Raw genomic sequence first — 23,485 nt, forward strand, 5'->3', positions numbered from 1 at the left:
CCACAGCGCCCGGCCAGAAAAGCAACTTTTAAATACCACATTTTGAGTTTTTAATATTCATCATTTACTCTCTGAGAATTTTACATGTAATAATTAATTCTCACAACTCTATGAGGTAGGTATTATTAGCATGACTATTTTATAGATGAGGAAATAGACACATAGAGAATGAATAACTTGCCCATATATACATGATTTCTGAGATCTCTTTAGGTTCTAAATTTTTTTTATACCTATATCAACCTACCAAAATCATATATTTAATCCAGGATCTAAACCCACATAGACTAATACCAGAGTCCATGCTATTAACAGCATACTTATAAATGGTTACAGCTCTGGCTGATGTTATAAATGAAAGCAATGAACTAGAAAATTCAAATGCTTCAAGAACTGCAAGTACAAAAAAATTTGTTTACATCAAGGTCAGGAAAGTCATTCTAGTAATCTCTTAAATATATTTTTTCAAAGAAATATTTTCCTGGTAATAGTAATCATCTAAGCTCATTAATATTAATGTTGGCTCATTAATATTTCTTTTAGATTCAAGTCTAAAAAATATCTGAGAAAGGCACAAAAATAATAGTATATGAAGACTAGTCTCAAAATGAACAAATCAGTTATATATATTAGCCCTTAATAAAGTGAATTATATTGTTATATTTGATTTTCCTTTTATTATAAATAAATATATATTTATGTTAAAAATAAAATATCATAAGGGCTATGGGAAGATAGTGGAGCATCAATGCAAGATCTCTCTCCCTAGGTTCAGCAATGAGTTGGGGAAACCACAAAACTTTAAATCATGCTCTGCTACCTATTAGCTGTGTGGTTTTAAGGCAAGAGACAATCTCTCAGCTAAATACCTTTGTATGTAAAGCCAGAGAGTATGTTCAGCTCCCAGAGTTGTTTTGAGTATTAAATGAGATACTAAAGCGTCTGACACACAAACACACAACCCTTAAAACCATTCTACCACTAAAGCACAAAATGGTTAAGAATATAACCTTTGGAGGGGCCCCAGCACTGCCCTGAGAGATGCGGAGCAACAGGGAGGCGGCAATCGTCAGTGTCCCAGCCCCCGACATTTTCTAGATCAGAGAGCCAAGGCTGTTGAGCACTCGAAAAGCAGCTAGGACAAATGAAGACGTAAGATACCGACCAGATTTTGAGGACTTTGAAAGACTGGCTGTAAAATAGCTCAATATTTTAATTTTTATTATTATTCTTTTTGCATTTTTTTTTTTTTTTTTTGAGACAGAGTCTCGCTTTGTTGCCCAGGCTAGAGTGAGTGCCGTGGCGTCAGCCTAGCTCACAGCAACCTCAGACTCCTGGGCTCAAGCGATCCTCCTGCCTCAGCCTCCCGAGTAGCTGGGACTACAGGCATGCGCCACCATGCCCGGCTAATTTTTCCTATATATATTAGTTGGCCAGTTAATTTCTTTCTATGTATAGTAGAGACGGGGTCTCACTCTTGCTCAGGCTGGTTTCAAACTCCTGACCTTGAGCAATCCGCCCGCCTCGGCCTCCCAGAGTGCTAGGATCACAGGCGTGAGCCACCTCGTGCAGCCGAATAGCTCAGTATTTTTATGTCGATTATATATCAGCAGTATTTTTTTTTTTTTTTTTTTTTTTTTCTGGCTAGCCAGGGTCCAAGCCCCAGAGCACCAACACAGTGGCCACTCTCGCAGGCAAGGACCTATCAGCAGTATTTTTGATATTATTAACTTAAAATATACCACCAAACCTAAAAAAAAAAAAAAAAAAAAAAAAGAATATAACCTTTGGAATTACATATGCCTTGTTCTGATAATGGGCTGCATTACCTATTGGCTTAAATGAGATAATTAAAGCTTGCAGTAGAGTTGGCACATAAATGCTCAATATGTACTACTATATACTTATATACTTACTATATACTACTTTCAAAAGTAAAAAATACTGGCTGGGCACAGTGGCTCACACTTGTAATCCTTGCACTTTGGGAGGCCAAGGCAGGAGAGGAAGATCACTTGAGGCAAGGAATTGAAGACCAGCCTGGCCAACAAACACAGGAAGACCTCATCTCTATAAAAAAATTTTTTTTATATTAGCTAGGTACTGTGGCACATGCTTGTAGTCCTAGATTACTTGAGCCCAGGAGTTAGAGGCTGCAGTGAGCTATGATCCTGCCACTACACTCCAGCCTGGGTGACCAAGCAAGAACCTGTCTCTTTTAAAATAACAAAATAAAAAATACATACCAACAAAAGATAAGAAACTAAACTGAGAAAAACAGGTTCAGGCCGGGCCAGGTGGCTCACACCTGTAATCCTAACACTCTGGGAGGCCAAGGCAGGCAGATTGCTCAAGGTCAGGAGTTCGAAACCAGCCTGAGCAAGAGCGAGACCTCGTCTCTACTAAAAAAAAATAGAATGAAATTAACTGGCCAACTAAAATATATAGAAAAAATTAGCCGGGCATGGTGGCACACGACTGTAGTCCGAGCTACTCAGGAGGCTGAGGCAGAAAGATTGCCTGAGCCCAGGAGCTGGAGGTTGCTATGAGCTAGGCTGATGCTATGGCACTCTAGCCCGGGCAACAGAGTGAGATTCTGTCTCAAAAAAAAAAAAAAAAAAAGGAAAGAAAAGAAAAAGAAAAATAGATTCAATTCTAATTTTTCTGTGCTCTCTGACTGGGTCCAGGTCACACTACTCCAAAATCCAGCACCCTGGCATTTGAGGAGACAGCAGAAACAAAGTCTCCAGGACTTCCTACGCTTCTACTCTGAAGCACATCATAAAAGAATTCTCTGACCTTCCTCTCTGAAGGTTGTAAGACCCAGGTTCCAGAGGTGCCCTCCCTACACCTGGAGGAAAAGAATGTCCTTATCTCTGAAGACACAGGGAGGCTGAGAAGAATCTGAACAGGACTTGCTAAATTCCCCCAGCTTATCACCGTCAGATTCCTTTGTCCAGTCATATTTCTCCACAGCTGTCCGCTCTTCATCAAACATAAGCATATCAACGTAAGGTCTCCCTGCTTCCTTAGGTCTTCATCTCTGAAGGCTCTCATTTCACATAAAACAAATTTGTATGCTTTTCTCTTGTTAATCTATCTTTTGCCATAGTGGTCTCAGTCATGAATCTAGCAATGGGTGAGAAAAAGATATTACTTTTTCTCTGCTACATATACTGCTATGTGTCCAAAACTTGTTTCAACTCTCCAAGTTATCAATTTACCCATTTGTAAATCAAGTGTGTTAGAATACATGATTTCTAACATCTCTTCCTCTCCTAAACTCTACATTTATGTTTCCCTAGCTACCAAAATCAAAAATTTTATTTTAAAAACAACCAATACCCTCACCCATATATACACACACACTCACTCTCAGGGAAAAGAAAAGAAAAACAAACCAGCAAGAGATTCAGAGAAATGCAAAGTCAGAGAAATGACCAAAAGTGGCAAGCTCTACAACTCCAACCGAAAATTTTAATAAGAAACATGTTAATAACACATATTTTAAAGAAGAAAAAATGATTTTACAAAGGAACCCCCAACAATCATGAAAAAGTGTTAAATTTATAGTTGCTACAAAAACCAGAAAATACCTATCAGGCTTTTTTTTTTAAGTCTGTCCAGCTCACAATGATTCTCCTGAAATGTCCTTCTTACACAGTGATAGGCCCACAGCAGCTGAATACATTCCAGGTTACTGGTTCTCAACCAAGGGTGATTTTCCCCCCACAGGCAACATCTGGAGACAATTTCTGATTGTCACAATTGGAAAAGGAGTGCTACCAGCATTTAACTGATAGAGGCCAGGGATGCTATTGTAAACATCCTACAATACACAGGATAGTTTCACAACAAAGAATCGATCAGCCCCAATGTCAATATTACAGAGGTTGGAAAACCCTGTAATAGGTGAGGAGACCACCAATTACACTGACACTTCTGGAAATCTGAAACTGAGACTAAGAAATTAACATGTGTTATAGACTATCTTATGATATAAAGCGAATGTCTGAGAGAATAGAATAAAATGAGCAATAGAAGCCAAAACAAGTGACAGAAAATAAATCCTGCCTGAATTTCTATAAGCCTTCTACTTCCTGTTTCTGGGCCAGCCTAGCTGCATTCCTGTCCTTGATCTCCCACTATCTCCATGTAAGTTTTCTATGTACTGTATTATATAAGCTGAAGTTGGTCTCTCCTACTTACAACCAAGAGTGCAACACCTATTACCCACAGAAAACTGCTAAGGTAGAAGAATCAACCACTACAGAGTATGTAAATAGCTCGACACAAGCAAATCTGAAATAAATTCGATGAAATTTGATAATAATGAAAAGCCAATTCTGAGGTCTAGCAAAGAGATCAATGAGAATTAATCTATAAATATAAGGACATTAGAGGAAAGAGAAAAGGAAAATTGTATGGAAAACAAGAAAGTATTAGCCAGGCACCGTAGCACATGAATCAAAATTTTCCAAACTAGAAAACAAAAATCAGGCCGGGCGCGGTGGCTCACGCCTGTAATCCTAGCTCTCTGGGAGGCCGAGGCGGGCGGATTGCTTGCTCAAGGTCAGGAGTTCAAAACCAGCCTGAGCAAGAGCGAGACCCCGTCTCTACTATAAATAGAAAGAAATTAATTGGCCAACTGATATATATATAAAAAAAAATTAGCCGGGCATGGTGGCACATGCCTGTAGTCCCAGCTACTCGGGAGGCTGAGGCAGAAGGATCGCTCGAGCCCAGGAGTTTGAGGTTGCTGTGAGCTAGGCTGACGCCACGGCACTCACTCTAGCCTGGACAACAAAGCGAGACTCTGTCTCAAAAAAAAAAAAAAAAAAAAAAAAAAAGAAAACAAAAATCCAAAGATATAAGTGTAAAGATTCAGAAACAATCCTTTAAGACAGACTTCTCAAACTATCAAGCTCTTAAGCTTTAACAGGAAGAATTTTAAAGGATAAAAATAAAAATATTTCAGCCAGGCACGGTGGCTCACACCTGTAATCCTAGCACTCTGGGAGGCCGAGGACGGAGCATTGCTCAAGGTCAGGAGTTCAAAACCAACTCGAGCAAGAGGGAGACCCTGTCTTTACTATAAATAGAAACAAATTAATTGGCCAACTAAAAATATATTTAAAAAATTAGCAGGGCATGGTGGTGCATGCCTGTAGTCCCAGCTACTCGGGAGCCTGAGGCAGGAGAATTGCTTGAGGCCAGGAGTTTGAGGTTGCTGTGAGCTAGGCTGATGCCATGGTACTCATTCTAGCCAGGCAACAAAGTGAGACTGTCTCAAAAATAAATAAATAAATAAAAACAAAAAGATTTCATACATTGCCAAGAAGAAAGAAGAAATACTTAAATATAAAAGGATAAGTAAGACCTCAGACTTGAGAAAGAACAGTTTGGTGAAATATTTGCTCAAGAGCCGAAGCCATTTTAACAACCATAGCGCATGGCCAAGATAACTTTTCTCTTTGAAGGTGGTTAATAATTTCAGAAAACAGAAGACTTAAAACATTAGAACAAAGAATTTATAAAAGAATTCCATTTTTTCCAAACAGCAAGGTTAATGACAAAACAAAATAAAATAGAAAATGAAACATAGAGTGATAAAGATAGGATTTCATAAGGTTTTCCTTCTAAGATTTGAAAGTTCAATTTAGCAAAAAACAGGGAAATCAAAGGAAAAACATATACTGGAAAATAAAACCAAATTTAAAATAACTGCTTACCAATCAATAACTACAAAGAAAACTCAGATTAGCCAGGCGCGGTGGCTCACGCCTGTAATCCTAGCACTCTGGGAGGCCAAGACGGGCGGATTGCTCCAGGTCAGGAGTTCGAAATCAGCCTGAGCAAGAGCGAGACCCCGTCTCTACTATAAATAGAAAGAAATTAATTGGCTAACTAATATACATAGAAAAAATTAGCCCGGCATGGTGGCGCATGCCTGTAGTCCCAGCTACTCGGGAGGCTGAGGCAGGAGGATTGCTTGAGCCCAGGAGTTTGAGGTTGCTGTGAGCTAGGCTGACGCCATGGCACTCACTCTAGCCTGGGCAACAAAGTGAGACTCTGTCTCAAAAAAGGGGGAGGGTGGGGAGGGGAGGGGAGGAAAGGAAAAGGAAAAGGAAAGAAAACTCAGATTAGTTCAAAGCACTTATGGAGTAAAATCTACACCGTAACATGCCAAGTATAATACCCATGAGTGCACAATAAAGAAAATACTCTTTCCTTTACTTGCTGAATGTATGGATTCATTTAAATATTTGAGTGCCTGGCACTGTTAAAGGTACAGCAGCACTACAGTGGTGAATAAAACCAAGTCGCTGCTCTCACAGAGCTTACCATCTAAAGCAGCTCTGTCCAACAGAAATATAATGTAAGCCACAATGCCATTTTACATTTTCTAGCAGCTACACTAATATTTTAATTCATAAAATTTTAATAATATATTTTATTTAATCTGATATAGCTACAACATCATCTCAACATGTAATCAATATAAACTATATTAATGCAATAGTTTACATACTGTTTTTCATACTAACTTTTTAAAATACAGTGTGTATTTTATTACAGTACTTCTCAATTACAACACGGACATTTCAAGTTCTCAATAGCCACAGTGGCTAGTAGTTGCCATACTGAACAATGCAAATTTAGGGAAGAAACAGGTGCTGCTGGTTTTGTGGAATCTTTTGTATTTTAAACCTCATATTCTTTGACTTTTTAAATTGTCTGCATATATTTACTCTAATAAAAATAACCAGAGTTTTCTAGCCATAGCAAATAGAAACTCCAAGTATCAATATTTGCAAAATTAAAAACCATGTCATCAATATGAAAAATTTTGAATAACCATGGTATAGTGTAACAATGCAATACTAGAAATATATATATTTCAACACAGCTACATCTCATAAACACACAGTATAGTAAAAAAAGAAAGTGGCAAGATGGCCAGGTGCAGTGGCAGCTACTCAGGAGGCTGAGGCAAGAGAACTACTTGAGCCTAGGAAATCAAGACCAGCCTGAGCAATATATAGCAAGATCCTGTCTCAACTTAAAAACAGCAAAGAAAGTTGCAAGATGATATATATGGTACAGAATTTATGTAAATTTTCAAACATAGAAAGTTACATACTAGGACACACATATATTACAGATGATTACATACAGTACATACAGCATAACATGTTACTACATAGAGAGGAAGGATAAATACTAATGTCTAGGTAATGTTAATCTCAGGATAAGAAGGGAGAAAAACGGTTTGTAAAGGCCATTCGATTGTTTCTATAATGTTTTATTTCTTTTTTAAAAAGTGACAAAACATTAACATTTATTAAATCTGAGTGATAGGTATCTGGGCATACTTTTATGTTTATGCTGCACTTTTCTGTATGTTTGAAATATTTTCTTTTAGAAATATACTTTCTTCACACACTAAGGATAGACTTTAGAGTTTACTGGTTTTAGAAAGTTAATTTTTGATAACTAAACATTTTTATAAAATAAAATATTATTCCTTGAGACCTCCTTAAAGTTAAATATCAGTTTCACAGTAGTAATCATTCCACACTGAATCTGGTCTTAGAGTTAGTTAATGGGCTATCAGCAAAGTTATAAAAACATATTGATTCAAAAACTAAACATAAATCCAATCTGGAGAGAATCTGGAATTCCTACATAGTATCCACAGAACATACCTTTTCCATACGTTTACAAATCCATGCTCAGAGTTCTAACCAAATGGTGTCAATTACTGAAGGAGCATTATGACTATGAATTGTCACCAAGCTCATCAACATTAGAAATGTATTTATAAAACTCAACATTCCCCTCAGTTCAAAAACACAAATTAATTGGTAATTGTACGTTTTACCCTAGATGTGTTGTTACTACTGATTGTAATAAAACTTAGCTGGGCATGGTGGCGCATGCCTGTAGTCCCAGCTACTCGGGAGGCTGAGGCAGGAGGATTGCTTGAGCCCAGGAGTCTGAGGTTGCTGTGAGCTAGGCTGACGCCATGGCACTCACCCTAGCCTGGGCAACAGAGTGAGACTCTGTCTCAAAGAAAAAAAAAAAAACAAAAACTAACGGTCTATAAGACAATGTGCCCCAAAATTATTTATGTTTAACCTCAAAACACTCTAGCAGATAAGATCATACACCTGGATAGTCTAAGACAAAAATAGCTACCTACAAAGTTTTATCACGCAAAACTGTTACTAATCAGACATACTGTCACTTAAAATGCTTTTAATTGACATTGACTACTATAGAAATAAATAAAAGGAATTATAAATGTCAAATAAATAAGGAAAAAATTGTTCAATTACTTAAGAATACCTACTATGTGGCATGTATTTTACCAACTATGTAAGGATAGAAAATAATCAATCCTTGCAACCTAGTATCTTAGAATTCAAGAGTCATTTACACAAATATTTATGCAATCAGTACCTCACTGCCTATATACACACCATACTATCAGTCAGGAATTCTCTAAAAACTTTCTATTAGTATGGTCAACTACTAATACTACAGGGTATATATGTAGCTAATATTTTATACTCTTTTCCACATTCATAAAGAAGTATGGCTTGGATTTTTCCTCCGTCTTCTTTCTCCGCGCGTTTCGCGGAGCTCTCGACAGCGCCATGTGGGCACACAGATCCGGAGGTTCACAACCTCTGTGGTCCGTAGGCGCCACTATGAGAAGGGCCCGGGGAAGAATTTGCCGTTTTCTGTGGAAAATAAGTGACGGTTACTAGCTATGATGACTGTGTACTTTGGATCTGGATTTGCTGCACCTTTCTTCATAGTAAGACACCAATTGCTTAAGAAGTAAAGATGTTTTAACTCATCCGTTTAACAGATATGAAGAGCATTTTAAGAGGTGCAATCTCTTTGAAAAATGGATCAAACTCTTGAACTCATGGCATACTAGATATGTTTGTAAATAAACTTAAGATATGAAAAAAAAAAAAGAAGTATGGCTTGACACATTCGTCCTCTTACAGCAGTCCAATAATACTATCACTGTTATAGCCTATCAACAGAGGGGGAGGAGGAAATGTAAAAGCCTTTAATAAGAAATATTACTAACACTAAGCCTAGAGACAAAGACAGTAGTTAAACATTACCATGAGATTCCAAGTGGCATAGTGAGTGTCTGCTGTTTCCTTCACTAGACTATCATATATACCTAAGTTTCAATCTATAACAACAGACCATATAAATCTGATCCTGGCCTACCATTCTAAAAACTTCATCACTGGTCTCACGAAAGACGGGGTGAAAATGCCTAAAAATCCTTATGTATACACATATACATAAGTATATACACACACATACCCCAAAAAGTAACTAGGCACCATCATAGATATTCAAATTTCTTTGGTCTCTAATCTTTTCCAATTTGAGTAAGTAGGGTTTATGAGGTTTAAACAAAACAAAACAAAATAGATATTAAGTACTTAGAACATGTCTGGCACACAGCACTCAATAATGGCAATCATGTCATCACCCAATTCTTTCAGGAACTGAAGCCTAACCTACTTTAGCACAAGTCTGTCAGCAGAATCCTTCCTTGTATGTTCCCTGCCTCCCTTTTCCCTGATGACTTCAGATTCTTTCAAAAATGTATCTCTCAAGAGACCTTCGACATATTAACTTAGAGATAAAACACCAAAAAAACAGTATAAGACAGTGGCCACCTACATGTGGACACTACTAAACTTGGAACAAATAGGATTTTGAACTAGTTTTAAGAAGAGTCATTATATGGTTTTCTAACAATCCTGAAATCACCTTTGATCCATTACTCTTTTTTTTTTTTTCACGGTACAAACAGTCTTTATTGGTTGCAACGCAAGTGTAAGAGGAGGGGATAGGATAGGACAGCTCCTGCTCCTGGGGCAGCGTCCATTGTCCCTGCTGCGGCCCTCGGAAAGCCCATTACTCTTTTTACTCTCACATGACCAGGGGTTCTCAGAGGATGGACCCCAAACAGCTGCACCACTATCATCTAAAAATTTGTCAAAAATGCAAACTTTCACACCCCTTGCAGACCTAATCAGCAACTCTGGAGGTTAAGACCCAGCAATTTTGTGTTTTAACAAGCTCTTCCAGTGAAGTTTCACAACTGTTCTATATGATTTGAAGTATCTATAGTAAAAATCCAAATTTACCAATTCCGAAGGACATCTGTTAAGATTGATGAGGTTCTTAAGTATTTCTAAATCTCTTTATGAGAAGTATCATATTGAGAAAAAGTCCAATTTGACTTATAACTTCAAGAAAATAAAAATCCTACTAAAACAAGCTATTAAGCTTTACAACCAGAGGCAAAAATAATACAGAAAGGCAAAAAAAAAAAAAAAAAAAAGGTCTAAAAGGATGTTAGATGAAAGTTACAATAAAAAAGTCATAAAAAATTGTCTGCAAAAAATAGCCATTAAACACTAACAAACAAATGTGCCCTCTTAGAATGAGGTATCTATCAACTTTACATAAGCACTGGCCAGTGCTTCTGGTTCAATTTCTTTGAAGGAAGAAAAAATGTCTGCAGGAATCAAGCACTATGTATCCTCTGACACCCAGCTCCTAAGACAAATCATCCAAAGAAGGTATCATTTTTACCTTCAGAGGAGGGTGGACCTAAAGTGATTTCAGATTCAGATCCCCAAAATTCCCCTATCTTTTTGCTTTCTGAAAATCCTCCAATAATCAAGAAAAAATAAATAAAAATGGTAAGAAGTTCTACACTTCAGCATGCCATCACAGTAACAATAGCAGAGCTTTAGTTTACAAAACATTTTCATATATAACTCTTCACAATCACCCTGAAGTAAATAATGACAATAAAACTGTTATTTATTGAGCACTTAGTGCTTAGCATTTCCTTAAGAGCCTTACATAATTTTATTTAATTCTTTCAACAATCTGTTGTGAATCGTAAATCATGTACCAATGTCAGACACAAGGCAGGATTTGAATCCATTTCTGATTCTGAAACCTATATTCTCTACACTATGGCAAGACTCAGAGACAAAAACTTGGGTTCAGTCCCAGCTCTATCACTTAACAGCTATGTGACTTGGAGAAGTCACTTAATTCTCTAAACTCTTCTTCATCTATATAATGAGAAAATTAATATCTGCCTTACCTATTTCAGAGCAGCTGTAAAGGTCAAATGAGATGAAAGACATGAAAGGTCTTCAAAAACTTTTTAAAAACTACACAAATGTTATTATCATCATTCCTTATTTTGATAGAGTGAAGAGAAAAAAACAACATACAATGGTGGGAAGGCGAGGTGATGCTGGGTTTTCTTTTATTTGGTTTTCATTTTCTTTTTAAAGCAGTCTGAAGATGCTTACAGAAAAACTTCAGTCTTCACAATTTTACCTGGGATCCTACTGTCAGTTGAGATGCATAACACAATCTGATCTGTACCACAACTTATTTTGTCACTTTGCTAAAAATATAGAGACCACTATATGTGTATAACTTACAGATCTGGAGGTTAATAAAATCTAATAAATAAAATAATAATAAATAAAAAGCTGATTTCTTTTTTTAAAAGTTTAGTCCTCAGGCCAGGCGAGGTGGCTCACGCCTATAATCCTAGCACTCTGGGAGGCCGAGGCAGAAGGATCGCTCCAGCTCAGGAGTTCAAAACCAGCCTGAGCAAGAGCAAGACCCCATCTCTACTAAAAATAGAAAAAAATTAATTGGCCAACTAATACATATAGAAAAACTTAGCCAGGCATGGTGGTGCATGCCTATAGTCCCAACTACTCGGGAGGCTGAGGCAGGAGGATCGCTTAAACCCAGGAGTTTGAGGTTGCTGTTTGATGACGCCACGGCACTCTAGCCTGGGCAACACACTGAGACTCTGTCTCAAAAAAAAAAAAAAAAAAAGTTTAGTTCTCATAAGAATCAGTGACTGCTATACTAGGTCACCATAATTAAACAGCCTTTCTGTTCTTATTATCTTCAACCTGAGGTACTTGCATCCTTAGTCTGCAAAGATTAAGACTCGAACTATAAATCCAAAAGAAAAAATAATAAATCAGCTCACTTAAAATAATGAGTTTTTCCATGTCCAGTAACTGGCAAAAAAAAAAAAAAAAAAGAAAAAAGAAAAAATAATGAGTTTGATTTAAGGGAAAATTTTCATTATTCAAAACTTCATAATTTAAGGTTAATTTTTAATAGAATTTTCAGAAAATAAGTGAGAGAGGGAAGTAAAGTTGAACTGAAATCATTCAGCTGTTGAAAAGTATGCCAGATATTTAAAGACAAGTAAGTGTTCAACACTAGATCACTAGTCACAAAACATCAGCTTAAGGTTTAATAGTGGAGTTCAGAAAAGTCGGACAGCACTCATTTCTTTCATACCCAAAATGGCCCATTATTTTTATTCCTTCTAAACTACAGTCACAAAAATCACCTTTGGCAAAGCAACTTACTATAACAGCTTACGTATATTATTAACACATTGACTGCCATATAAGTTGTATTTAGGCCGGGCGCGGTGGCTCACGCCTGTAATCCTAGCTCTCTGGGAGGCCGAGGCGGGTGGATTGCTCGAGGTCAGGAGTTCAAAACCAGCCTGAGCAAGAGCGAGACCCCGTCTCTACTATAAATAGAAAGAAACTAATTGGCCAACTAATATATATAGAAAAAATTATCCGGGCATGGTGGCTCATGCCTGTAGTCCCAGCTACTTGGGAGGCTGAGACAGAAGGATCCCTTGAGCCCAGGAGATTGAGGTTGCTGTGAGCTAGGCTGACGCCATGGCACTCACTCTAGCCTAGGCAACAAAGCGAAACTCTGTCTCAAAAAAAAAAAAAAAAAAAAAAAAAAGTTGTATTTAACTCAGGCTAGTTTTGACCCTGGGACCCCATGAAGCAAAACTCTGCAGTTGGTTCCTGAAAATCTTACTTGTGGATGTTCTTATTGTTACAGTTAATATTGACAAGTTAATTCTAAAAATGTAGATTGAGTTGCATATAACTCACACAGAGAAAACAATAAAAAATAATAAATTAGAAAAGATCATTTTGTTTTAATAAAACACCGTGGCTCCAGGGCAAAAAATTTGTTTTCTAATGAGGCAGTCAATTTGTTAAGTATGAAAAAAAATTATCATTTTGGCTAAATAAAGAAAAATGGATTTTGATAAACCATTTCTGTAACACCTGTACATTTTGACTGATTGAATATACTTGACTTACATTAAAATCCACATGTAAACTCAAGAGCCTAACAGACCAAACTTTCATATATGAAATTATGTGCTAATAACTTAATATCACCAAGACAGTGATTTGTACACTAGTTCCAGGATCTAGATTTTTCATATAGATGTCAACTGATATAATCCATTGAGGAGTTTTTGAATCTAGTTAATTTATTCACTGAATTCAGAGTCAGTTTAGTTCAGAACAGTGCTCAAAAAAATTTGTTTGTTGAATCAATAAAAACTCCCCTGAACTTATCCCTCCTCTCTATTTCTGCTGCCTCCATTCAAGGAAAGTCTTTCAGCTGTCATGCTTGGATCTATTGATATAGCCAATAAACTAGACAATCAGGTAAACTGATATAAACTTCTCTGCCAGATTTTCCATGACCTAGTCCCATCCAACCTATTCAAAGTTTTCTTCCCACTGCTTCTCAATTGGAATCATAAAACCTTAAAGCAAGAAGGTATGTTAGAGATCATCCAGCCTAATCTCATTTTACAAATAAAGAAATGCAAAGATGGTGACTAAATCACCCAGCCAGGTGGAGCCAGGACCAGAATTTGACTCTTCCAATTTTTGCTCTAGGATTTTTTTTCCAATTCATCATGCTGTTTCACTCCTGAAAGATGTCTCCTCCCTATCACATCAACAAATTTTACATCCATTTCCATTGTTCCTGGTCAAGTAGTTTCTCCTGCTCAGCCTGTTCTCTTTTTCTTGCTCCACAGATCCAAATCTTATCCATCTTAATATCTCTTCCTATTTCATTCTACATGACTTCTTTTTTTTTTTTTTTTTTTGAGACAGAGTCTCGCTTTGTTGTCCAGGCTAGAGTGAGTGCCGTGGCGTCAGCCTAGCTCACAGCAACCTCAAACTCCTGGGCTCGAGCGATCCTTCTGCCTCAGCCTCCTGAGTAGCTGGGACTACAGGCATGCGCCACCATGCTCCGCTAATTTTTTATATATATATCAGTTGGCCAATTAATTTCTTTCTATTTATAGTAGAGACGGGGTCTCGCTCTTGCTCAGGCTGGTTTTGAACTCCTGACCTTGAGCAATCCGCCCGCCTCGGCCTCCCAAGAGCTAGGATTACAGGCGTGAGCCACCGCGCCCAGCCTACATGACTTCTTTCTTCTTGAAAAACCTTATGTCCGGAGTCAGATACTTGAGAAAGAGGATCAACTGTTGCTCACTGGGCCAAGTTCAATGCACAGTAACACTTACCACAAAGCAAAGCTACTTGGATGATTTTTTCCCTGAAAACTATTAATTCATTCTCACCTTTTATGTTTTAGGTGATTTTAATAATAAAGACTATCTCATATAGCACCTTCATAAAATGTTCATATCCTTTAAATAGACACTCAAGCACATGTTTAATAATAGACATGTAAAGCTGAATGGCGTCAAATCATCTGTATCTCGTCCATTAAGAAATAACTCAGCTTATTTACAAAATCCAAACTCAGAACTCTCTGACACAACTCACCCAGTGGGTTCACCTCTTCCTTTGCATGCTACCATCTATTACTACTTCCTTCAAAACTCCACCTCCAGGCCCAGCGCAGTGGCTCACGCCTGTAATCCTAGCACTCCTGGAGGCCCAGGCGGGCAGATTGCTGGAGGTCAGGAGTTCGAAACCAGCCTGAGCAAGAGCGAGACCCCATCTCTACTATAAATAGAAAGAAATTAATTGGACAACGAAAAATATATAGAAAAAATTAGCTGGGCATGGTGGTGCATGCCGGTAGTCCCAGCTACTCGGGAGGCTGAGGCAGGAGGATTGCTTGAGCCCAGGAGTTTGAGGTTGCTGTGAGCTAGGCTGACACCACGGCACTCACTCTAGCCTGGGCAACAAAGCGAGATTCTGTCTCAAAAAAAAAAAAAAAAAAAAAGGGCTGGGCGGGGTGGCTCACGCCTGTAATCCTAGCACTCTGGGAGGCCGAGGCGGGAGGATGCTTGAGCTCAGTAGTTCAAGATCAGCCTGAGCAAGAGTGAGACCCCGTCTCTACTATAAATAGAAAGAAATTTATTGGCCAACTAAAAATATATAGAAAAATTAGCCGGGCATAGAGGCACATGCCTGTAGTCCCAGCTACTCAGGAGGCTGAGGCAGGAGGATCGCTTGACCCCAGAAGTTTGAGGTTGCTGTGAGCTAGACTGACAGAGTGAGACTCTGTCTCAAAAAAAAAAAAAAAAACTCCACCACCAACGAATAGTTTACATTTCTTTTTTTTCTTCTCTTCCCTAAATTGTGTAGTATAAAACAGCCTGGCTCTTTTATCCTTCTTTAGTTTCTATATGCATCATCAGTCAAACTCCAGCTTGCTACCTCTCATCCAATTTCAACTATCCAGTCCTTTCTATTGAGTCCACATCTGAATCTTTGTTCCCTCTCCGGACTTAGGGTATCTCAACCCCATGAAGGTCAATTTTGTTTCTTCCCCTCTCTACTCTTCCTTCCACTAGAAAAGTGGCCTCAAAAGTAGCACCCGTACACCTCTGGGAAAGTGCAAAAGCATCCACTGGGCTGCACAAAAAAAACTATTAGAACTCTAATAACACATTATTTTCACCTCATTCTTTCTTAAATTCTATTTCTTTGTATGTTTATCAATTGCATAACATATAAGTGCAGTAGTACATGTATAAAATAAAAACATATAAATTATTAAAGTACATGCTCAAAATTTTTAGTGATAAGAATGTATGATAAAAGAGTTTGGAGACAACTATTCTAAAAATACATAATGAGACCAAAATAATAGATTCCAGACTATATAGAGGATATATACGTTAAGTATGTCTATGCATACAAACATACACACTGTACAAAGAAAAACTTGTTCTTACCCAGACTTAAGTCCTAACCATGCGTACCAACCTCTAGACCCTGCCAGCCATCCCAGAATTGCGTCCTACTTAAAATCACATTACTGAGGTTTTGGCAAAGCCCTTCATTTCTAGTTTTTAAAAAAGAAAAAGGACACAACTCACCTGAGAAACAAGGCAAGTAGATGAATAAAAAGGAAAAAAATAAAAAATAAAGAAAACGGACACAAAAATGCCAGAAGTCATGAGATCCTACCCTTATCTTTCCTACGGAAGAGTATTTCAGGGCACGCTTCACAGTTCATTATCCTGACACTGCTCATCACCTGGTTTATACATACACCTTTATACGCCGCCACCTCCTGAGATTTAGTTATTTCCCAATCCCCTGGGGTACAACTCATGTTCCCTTCGCCAACAAGCGGTTTATACTTCCACCTCCCGGATCAAGCTGACACCTCTCTTCATCCTCCCTCCCCTGGGGATACCATCCACTGTCCTCCTCCAGCCGCCCATTCCTGTCCCAGAGTAGAGGACAGTCCATCCACGGTCCCTGAGACCACTTCTCTTTCCTTCTCCGCCCCCGGGAGCGGCCAGCCAGGCTGGAGACGGGAGGGGGAGGGGTGACTCCCCCCCGCGACTGGCCCAGAAGGCAGCAGATTCCGCCCCCACTCTCAGGCACCCCTGCACCCCTCGACCCCTGGGGCTGCCTGTCCACCTCCCACCCGACCGCGCCCCACCCCGGCCTCCCCCACGCCCTCGCGCCGGCTCCGGAGCACACTCACCATGCTGGGTGAAGACATTGAAGCCGGTCTCTGTGGTGCGCCCCGCCAGGTCCCGCTTGCGGCCGGAGGGCCTGGCTGCGTGGCTGCCCCGGATCCCGCGGGGCTGAGGCTGCTGGAGCCCCGGAGCCTCCCCGACGCGGCCCACCTGCTGCCCCATCCCTGTGCTCGCGTACTCCCGCGCCCCCGCCGACCCGGTCACATTCCTCCTTGGCCCTGGCCTCGGGCTCCTGGCGCTGCTCCGGCCTCTCCTTCCCAGCCCAGGCCCCGGCCCCGGCCCTGAGCGGCCGGGCCGCGGGCAGCTCCGCACCCGGACTCCTCACAGCAGCCGCCCTGCTGCCTCTAAGCGATTCACAGAGTCTCCTTTTCCCTCCTCCTCCCGCGACTGCGCGCCCCCAATGCCGCCGCCATCTTTAAACCACCGAGCTCTGGGAAAGCGTGGGACAGAGCGTCTCCCGCCCGCGCCCGCCCGCCCCGGCCCTTCTGCGGCTCCGAGGGATGGCTGCTCGGCGGCCCAGCCTTGTCGCAGGATGGGTCCCCGGTGCCCTCCTCTTTTGCGGTCTACTGCTGCGTCGGGGCTTTCGTTCTGTTGGTCCCTTCGCCACACCTCGGCCTCCCAAGTCTGAGTCCGCCTTAGCCTACCCCCTCCCGTGTTCCGCTCCACAGGCTACCGCCTTTGGGGTTGGTCGGTCTCCGGCCTTCCCTGTTCCACCTCCACCTGTCAAATCAGTCACCCGAGGGCTGAGTGCCACCACGTGTGCAGCTCAGTTGCAGGCACAGTTGGGGCAGAGAAGCAGAAAGCATTTGGTCCTTGTCATCCGGTGGAGGATCCCTACAATCCCTTTGTCAGCGGCAGACCTAGAGTTAAAACTCTGTAAAATTCACATGAAGATAGTAAAATATTACATTATTATTTCCTTTTAATTTTTCGAAATCATTTCATGATGTTAAATTGAGCTCACCTGGGCCTGGCGTGGTGGCTCACACCTCTGATCCTAGCACTCTGGGAGGCCGAGGCGGGAGGATCGCTCAAAGTCAGGAGTTCAAGACCAGCCTGAGCAAGAGCAAGACCCCCCTCTCTACTAAAAATAAAAAAAATTAGCTGGCCAACTAATATATATAGAAAAAATTAGCCGGGCATGGTGGTACATGCTTGTAGTCCCAGCTACTCGGAGGCTGAAGCAGGAGGATCGCCTGAGCCCAGGAGTCTGAGGTTGCTGTGAGCTAGGCTGATGCCACAGCACTCTAGCCCGGGCAACATGGTGAGACTCTGTCTCAAAAAAAAAAAAAAATTACATTAATTGAAAAGAATTAAGAAATTACACTCACCTGGGTAGTGTGCCTTCTATAATTTCATTGGCGAAGAACTGTAGCCCCATTCCAAATATTATATTACCATGAATTCCTCTTGAACTCCTTTACGATCTAACTACCTGTGTTTTTGTTTCCTTTACAATGCCTGACAGTAAAGTTATTCTTCCCACTGATGTGCTTTATATACTGTCCACGTGGCCAAATCTTCTTTTAATGACAAAGAAGAAAAAATACATACCTTGGACCCTGTTTCTGAATCAGAATTTACTCATCTTTAGCTTATGTTGTCTAAAGAAGGTGAATTAAGCAGAAGAGAAGCATTGTATACATATACACACACACCCATACTATATACAATTCACTCACCATTCCCCTCATGGTGCATTCTTGCATCTTAATATTGATCCAGTTTTTTTTTTTTTTTTTTTTTTTTTTGAGACAGAGTCTCGCTTTGTTGCCCAGGCTAGTGTGAGTGCCATGGCGTCAGCCTAGCTCACAGCAACCTCAAACTCCTGGGCTCGAGCGATCCTTCTGTCTCAGCCTCCCGAGTAGCTGGGACTACAGGCATGCACCACCATGCCTGGCTAATTTTTTATATATATATCAGTTGGCCAATTAGTTTCTTTCTATTTATAGTAGAGACGGGGTCTCACTGTTGCTCAGGCTGGTTTTGAACTCCTGACCTTGAGCAATCCGCCCGCCTCGGCCTCCCAGAGAGCTAGGATTACAGGCGTGAGCCACCGCGCCCGGCCCAGTTTTTTAAATTCTCAAAAAACTTGATTATTCTCCTGCTATTCCTTTGGATTCCCTATTTGCTTTATAAAAAGTATCAGTTATTGGAGGTACCACACTGAAATTTTGCTTAATATTAGACAGAATGGGAGTCATTGCAAAGAAGAAACAAAACAACTACTGGAAATACATGGTTGGAGGAAAAGGTGGATGTAGCTCTCCATTACATGTCTCTCATGAGCCACGCTGGCCTTAGATGGACCATCCACTGACATAGATGTTGACTATTACAGCAGCATTATGAAATTATTCCATTGCCACCCAGGGTTTGGCCAGAAACAACTGAAATTACCTCCCCCCATAGGAACAGAAACACTATAACATTGGATAGAATATGAATTTTCCATTTGGATTAAAGTCTTCCTGGTTTTTTGTGTATTTGTTTGTTTGTTTGTTTGTTTTGTTTTGTTTGTTCTTTTTTGGGTTTTTTTTTTTTTTCAGACAGAGTCTCATTTCTGTTGCCCAGGCTAGAGTGCCATGGCGTCAGCCTAGTTCACAGCAACCTCAAACTCCTGGGCTCAAGCGATCCTCCTGCCTCAGCCTCCCAAGTAGCTGGGCCTACAGGCATGCACCACCATGCCCAGCTAATTTTTTCTATATATTTTTAGTTGTCCAGCTAATTTCTTTTTATTTTTAGTAGAGACAGGGGTCTCGCTCTTGCTCAGGCTGGTCTTGAACTCCTGACCTTGAGCAATCATCCCACCTCAGCCTCCCAGAGTGCTAGGATTACAGGCATGAGCCACCTTGCCCAGCCCACACATAAGTACTTAACATAAACTTTGCTTTATGCAAAAGATTTAAAAAATACTGTGCAACAGTACATTCAGGCTATATATATAAAGTGTATATGAAACAAATAAATTTTGGGTTTAGACTTGGGTCCCATCTCTAAAGGATATCTCATTATGTGCATCCAAACATCCCCAAATGGGAAATACTTCTGGTCCCAAGGTAACGGATGCTCAGCCTGTAGTATAGTACAATGACTAAGAGCAGGGACTCTGAAGCAGACTGTTTAGGTTCATAATTTGTCTCTGATACTTATTAGCTATTTGTTCTTGGGCGAAGTACTTAAACTTTTTGTGTCTCAGTTCATCATCTGTAAAGTGATGATGATAACATATAGTATTATACCTGTGGTATAGGACTATTGTGAGAATAAAATTAATTAGTATGTATAAAGTACTTAAAACAGCATTTGGCATTTAATAAGTGTCATAGGCCAGGCGCGGTGGCTCACGCCTGTAATCCTAGCACTCAGGGAGGCTAAGAAGGGTGGATTGCTCGAGGTCAGGAGTTCAAAACCAGCCTGAGCAAGGGCGAGACCCCCGTCTCTACTATAAATAGAAAGAAATTAATTGGACAACTAATATATATAGAAAAAAATTAGCCGGGCATGCTGGCACATGCCTGTAGTCCCAGCTACTCGGAAGCCTGAGGCAGCAGGATTGCTTAAGCCCAGGAGTTTGAGGTTGCTGTGAGCTAGGCTGACGCCACGGCACTCACTCTAGCCTGGGCAACAAAGCGAGACTCTGTCTCCAAAATAAATAAATAAGTGTCATATAAGCATATGTTATTAGTATTAAAAATATAATGTTTTGGCCAGGCGTGGTGGCTCACACCTGTAATCCTAGCACTCTGGGAGGCCGAGGTGGGCAGATTGCTCAAGGTCAGGAATTCAAAACCAGCCTGAGCAAGAGCGAGACCCCGTCTCTACTATAAATAGAAAGAAATTAATTGGACAACTAATATATATAGAAAAAATTACCCGGGCATGGTGGCGCATGCCTGTAGTCCCAGCTACTCGGGAGGCTGAGGCAGCAGGATTGCTTGAGACCAGGAGTTTAAGATTGCTGTGAGCTAGGCTGACGCCATGGCACTCACTCTAGCCTAGGCAACACAGTGAGACTCTGTTTCAAAAATATATATATATATATATATATATAATGTTTTCAGAGTCCAACCTTTACAAGCCTAACTTCTTCAAATAGTATATACTTAGATCATAGGGCAAATTCTACAGTATTTATTCAGGTGAGCCCACTCTACTACCACCCTGCATATAACCAAAACCAAAAACATCAACCAACCAAAAAATATACATAGAATCATATATCACTTTATTAGTCATTCCTATGTGGTCATCCACCAGCTACCTGCATGTGAACTATTACATAATACCTTTGTTTTACATATCAAGATTCCCCTACCATTGATTCTTAAGAGCCTATAGACTAAAGCAATTACTCTGTAAGTGGAAACTTAAGGCACATGCATGACATCGCACAAATAGTTTCCACTCTTTCATTTTCAAAGTGAAATGGGAAATTTCAAAATGGAGGTGGGGAAACAGACTAGAGAGAGACCTAGTTAATTAGGTTTGGAAAACCATTTCACCTCAATATAACCAAGCCAAAGTGACTTGTTTGAAAATTACTTAAGGTTCATTCTCATAAGCAGTAGTTACTGCCACAGCTCAACGTTTAAAGCAATGCCAAGTAGTACCATGTGAAACCAAATTGAGAGCAGCTGGGAGCTCTAGGCAGGGGCAGAAATCAGGCAAAGAAAGGAGCAGGGATAGTGCATGCGGCACAGGGTCAGCCTTACCTGAGTAATGGCAAGGGGCTGGCATAAAAGATCAGACACAGCACAAATACCAACAAGGCATGTAAAGACAAGACATAGATACTCATCATCCTCATCATCCCTATGAAAGGAGCAACACCACTCTTTCCAGAAGCAAGAAGTTTGGGAGCAATGCCTCACTAATCTCTTCCTTTACCAGTCTGCATTTCTGGATTATTGTCATATTTTCAACAGTTTTTATAGTTTCTCCCATATCTATCTCTTCTCTACATCTGTAAGAACAATGTGATATAGGACACAAGTTAGTTTAGACTTAGGTCATGTCTCTGCTGGATTCTCATGCTATCAGCCTTTTCTTCCTAGATTCCTCACCTTTAGCACCTAGCAACTCATTAAATGGAAACTATTTCTTTCTCTCGTTGCTTTCTTTTCTTTCTTTTTTCTTTTTGTTGAGACAGTCTCACTCTGTTGCCTGGGCTAGAGTGCCGTGATGTCAGCCTAGGTCACAGTAACCTCAAACTCCTGGGCTCAAGCGATCTTTCTGCCTCAGCCTCCCGAGTAGCTGGGACCACAGGCATGCGCCACCATGCCCAGCTAATTATATATATATATATATATATATATATATCAGTTGGCCAATTAATTTCTTTCTATTTATAGTAGAGACGAGGTCTTGCTCTTGCTCAGGCTGGTTTCGAACTCCTGACCTCGAGCAATCCGCCCTTCTCGGCCTCCCAGAGTGCTAGGATTACAGGCGTGAGCCACCGCGCCTGAAGGATTCTAGTTATTAAAAAATACTTCCTGAAGATAAATTGAAACACACCCCTTGAAACTTCCACCTGTTTTGCCCTGGTTCTAGTTCTACCCAGCAGTTACACAGAACAAATCTAATCTTTATTCTACACAAAGTCCTTCAAATATTTGAAAGCTGTCATGTTTCCCCAAATCTTTTACTGCATACATGCGTATGGTTGTGTAGTTATATTTATCTGCCTATACATCTACATGGGCTGAAAATGTTTATGTAGATAAACTGAAAGAAAAAAAGTGTTGTCATTTTTTAAATTTTTTTCTTTCTTATTTTTTTCCAAATATTTTGTCCAAAAAAGATGTTGTCATTTTTTGTATAGCATTTATCTTAAGCTACTTATGTATGCACTTCTTTGGATTTCATTTATGTGTCGTTTGTCTCTGCATTGTTGTATTAGATCTTTAAATGCCTATAGAGTGCCAAATACAGTTCAACCTACAGATCGACACTTTAAAAGTTTTCTTGGATGACAATAATGAGGAAGAGGAGGAGGATTCTTTTATGGCTGGGTTGAATAAGTCATTTTCTTTGAAGGTAGGGAGATGGATTAAATGACTTCTTGTTGGTCCTTTTAGCCCCAAGAGTCTTTGATTTGATATTTCTTTGATTAAAAAACCTTATCAATTATTAAAAGACTATTTCAAACAATTGGCCAAGTGCTATATAAATTATCAGTAGCAATTAATTAATTATCAGTAGCAATATCTAGTCAGTTAAAATTAATAAATTAGTACTCATTTCCCTTTCAATGGTATAATGAAAAGCTGACTAAACAATCCACTTAACACGTAGCCTATGACTAACTGTGGTGTGGTGGACCTGGACCTGATTTAGAATTTGTGTGAAATGGGGTCATTTCAGTTATCTATTGCTGCATAATAAACCATCCCTCAAAGCCCACTGTCTTAAAACAGCAGTGATTTGTGACTTCTTACAATTCTATGGATTGGCTGAACAGTTCTTCTGCTGATCTGACCCCGAAAACAGTGTTTAGGGCTGTCTGGCCGAGAAGGTTTCTGAGAACCTCACCCACATGTCTGGCAGGTGGCACTGCTGGAAATTGGAGTGTCTCAGATCTCCTCCACAAGGCCCCTTGTTATGCTCCAAATT

The 23,485-nt window shown here is 40.0% G+C and overlaps 1 protein-coding gene across 4 annotated transcripts in view; it reads right to left on the bottom strand.

Moving 5' to 3' along the window:
* Window positions 1-17,298, bottom strand: part of ABL2 (ABL proto-oncogene 2, non-receptor tyrosine kinase) — a 127,359-nt gene extending 110,061 nt beyond the window's left edge. For 2 of the 4 annotated variants that reach the window (XM_012772589.3, XM_012772583.3), the window contains exon 1: window positions 16,876-17,295. In XM_012772589.3, coding sequence (XP_012628043.1) covers window positions 16,876-17,032 — 157 coding nt within the window. In that variant the 5' untranslated portion in view covers window positions 17,033-17,295. Of the gene's footprint in view, window positions 1-16,875 lie in introns of all 4 variants that reach the window. The other 2 variants (XM_012772585.3, XM_012772587.3) reach the window with 2 other exon arrangements.
* Window positions 17,299-23,485: the final 6,187 nt, after the last annotated feature.

Source organism: Microcebus murinus, chromosome 2, assembly GCF_040939455.1.
Source record: "Microcebus murinus isolate Inina chromosome 2, M.murinus_Inina_mat1.0, whole genome shotgun sequence".
In the NCBI taxonomy this organism is placed as follows: domain Eukaryota; kingdom Metazoa; phylum Chordata; class Mammalia; order Primates; family Cheirogaleidae; genus Microcebus; species Microcebus murinus.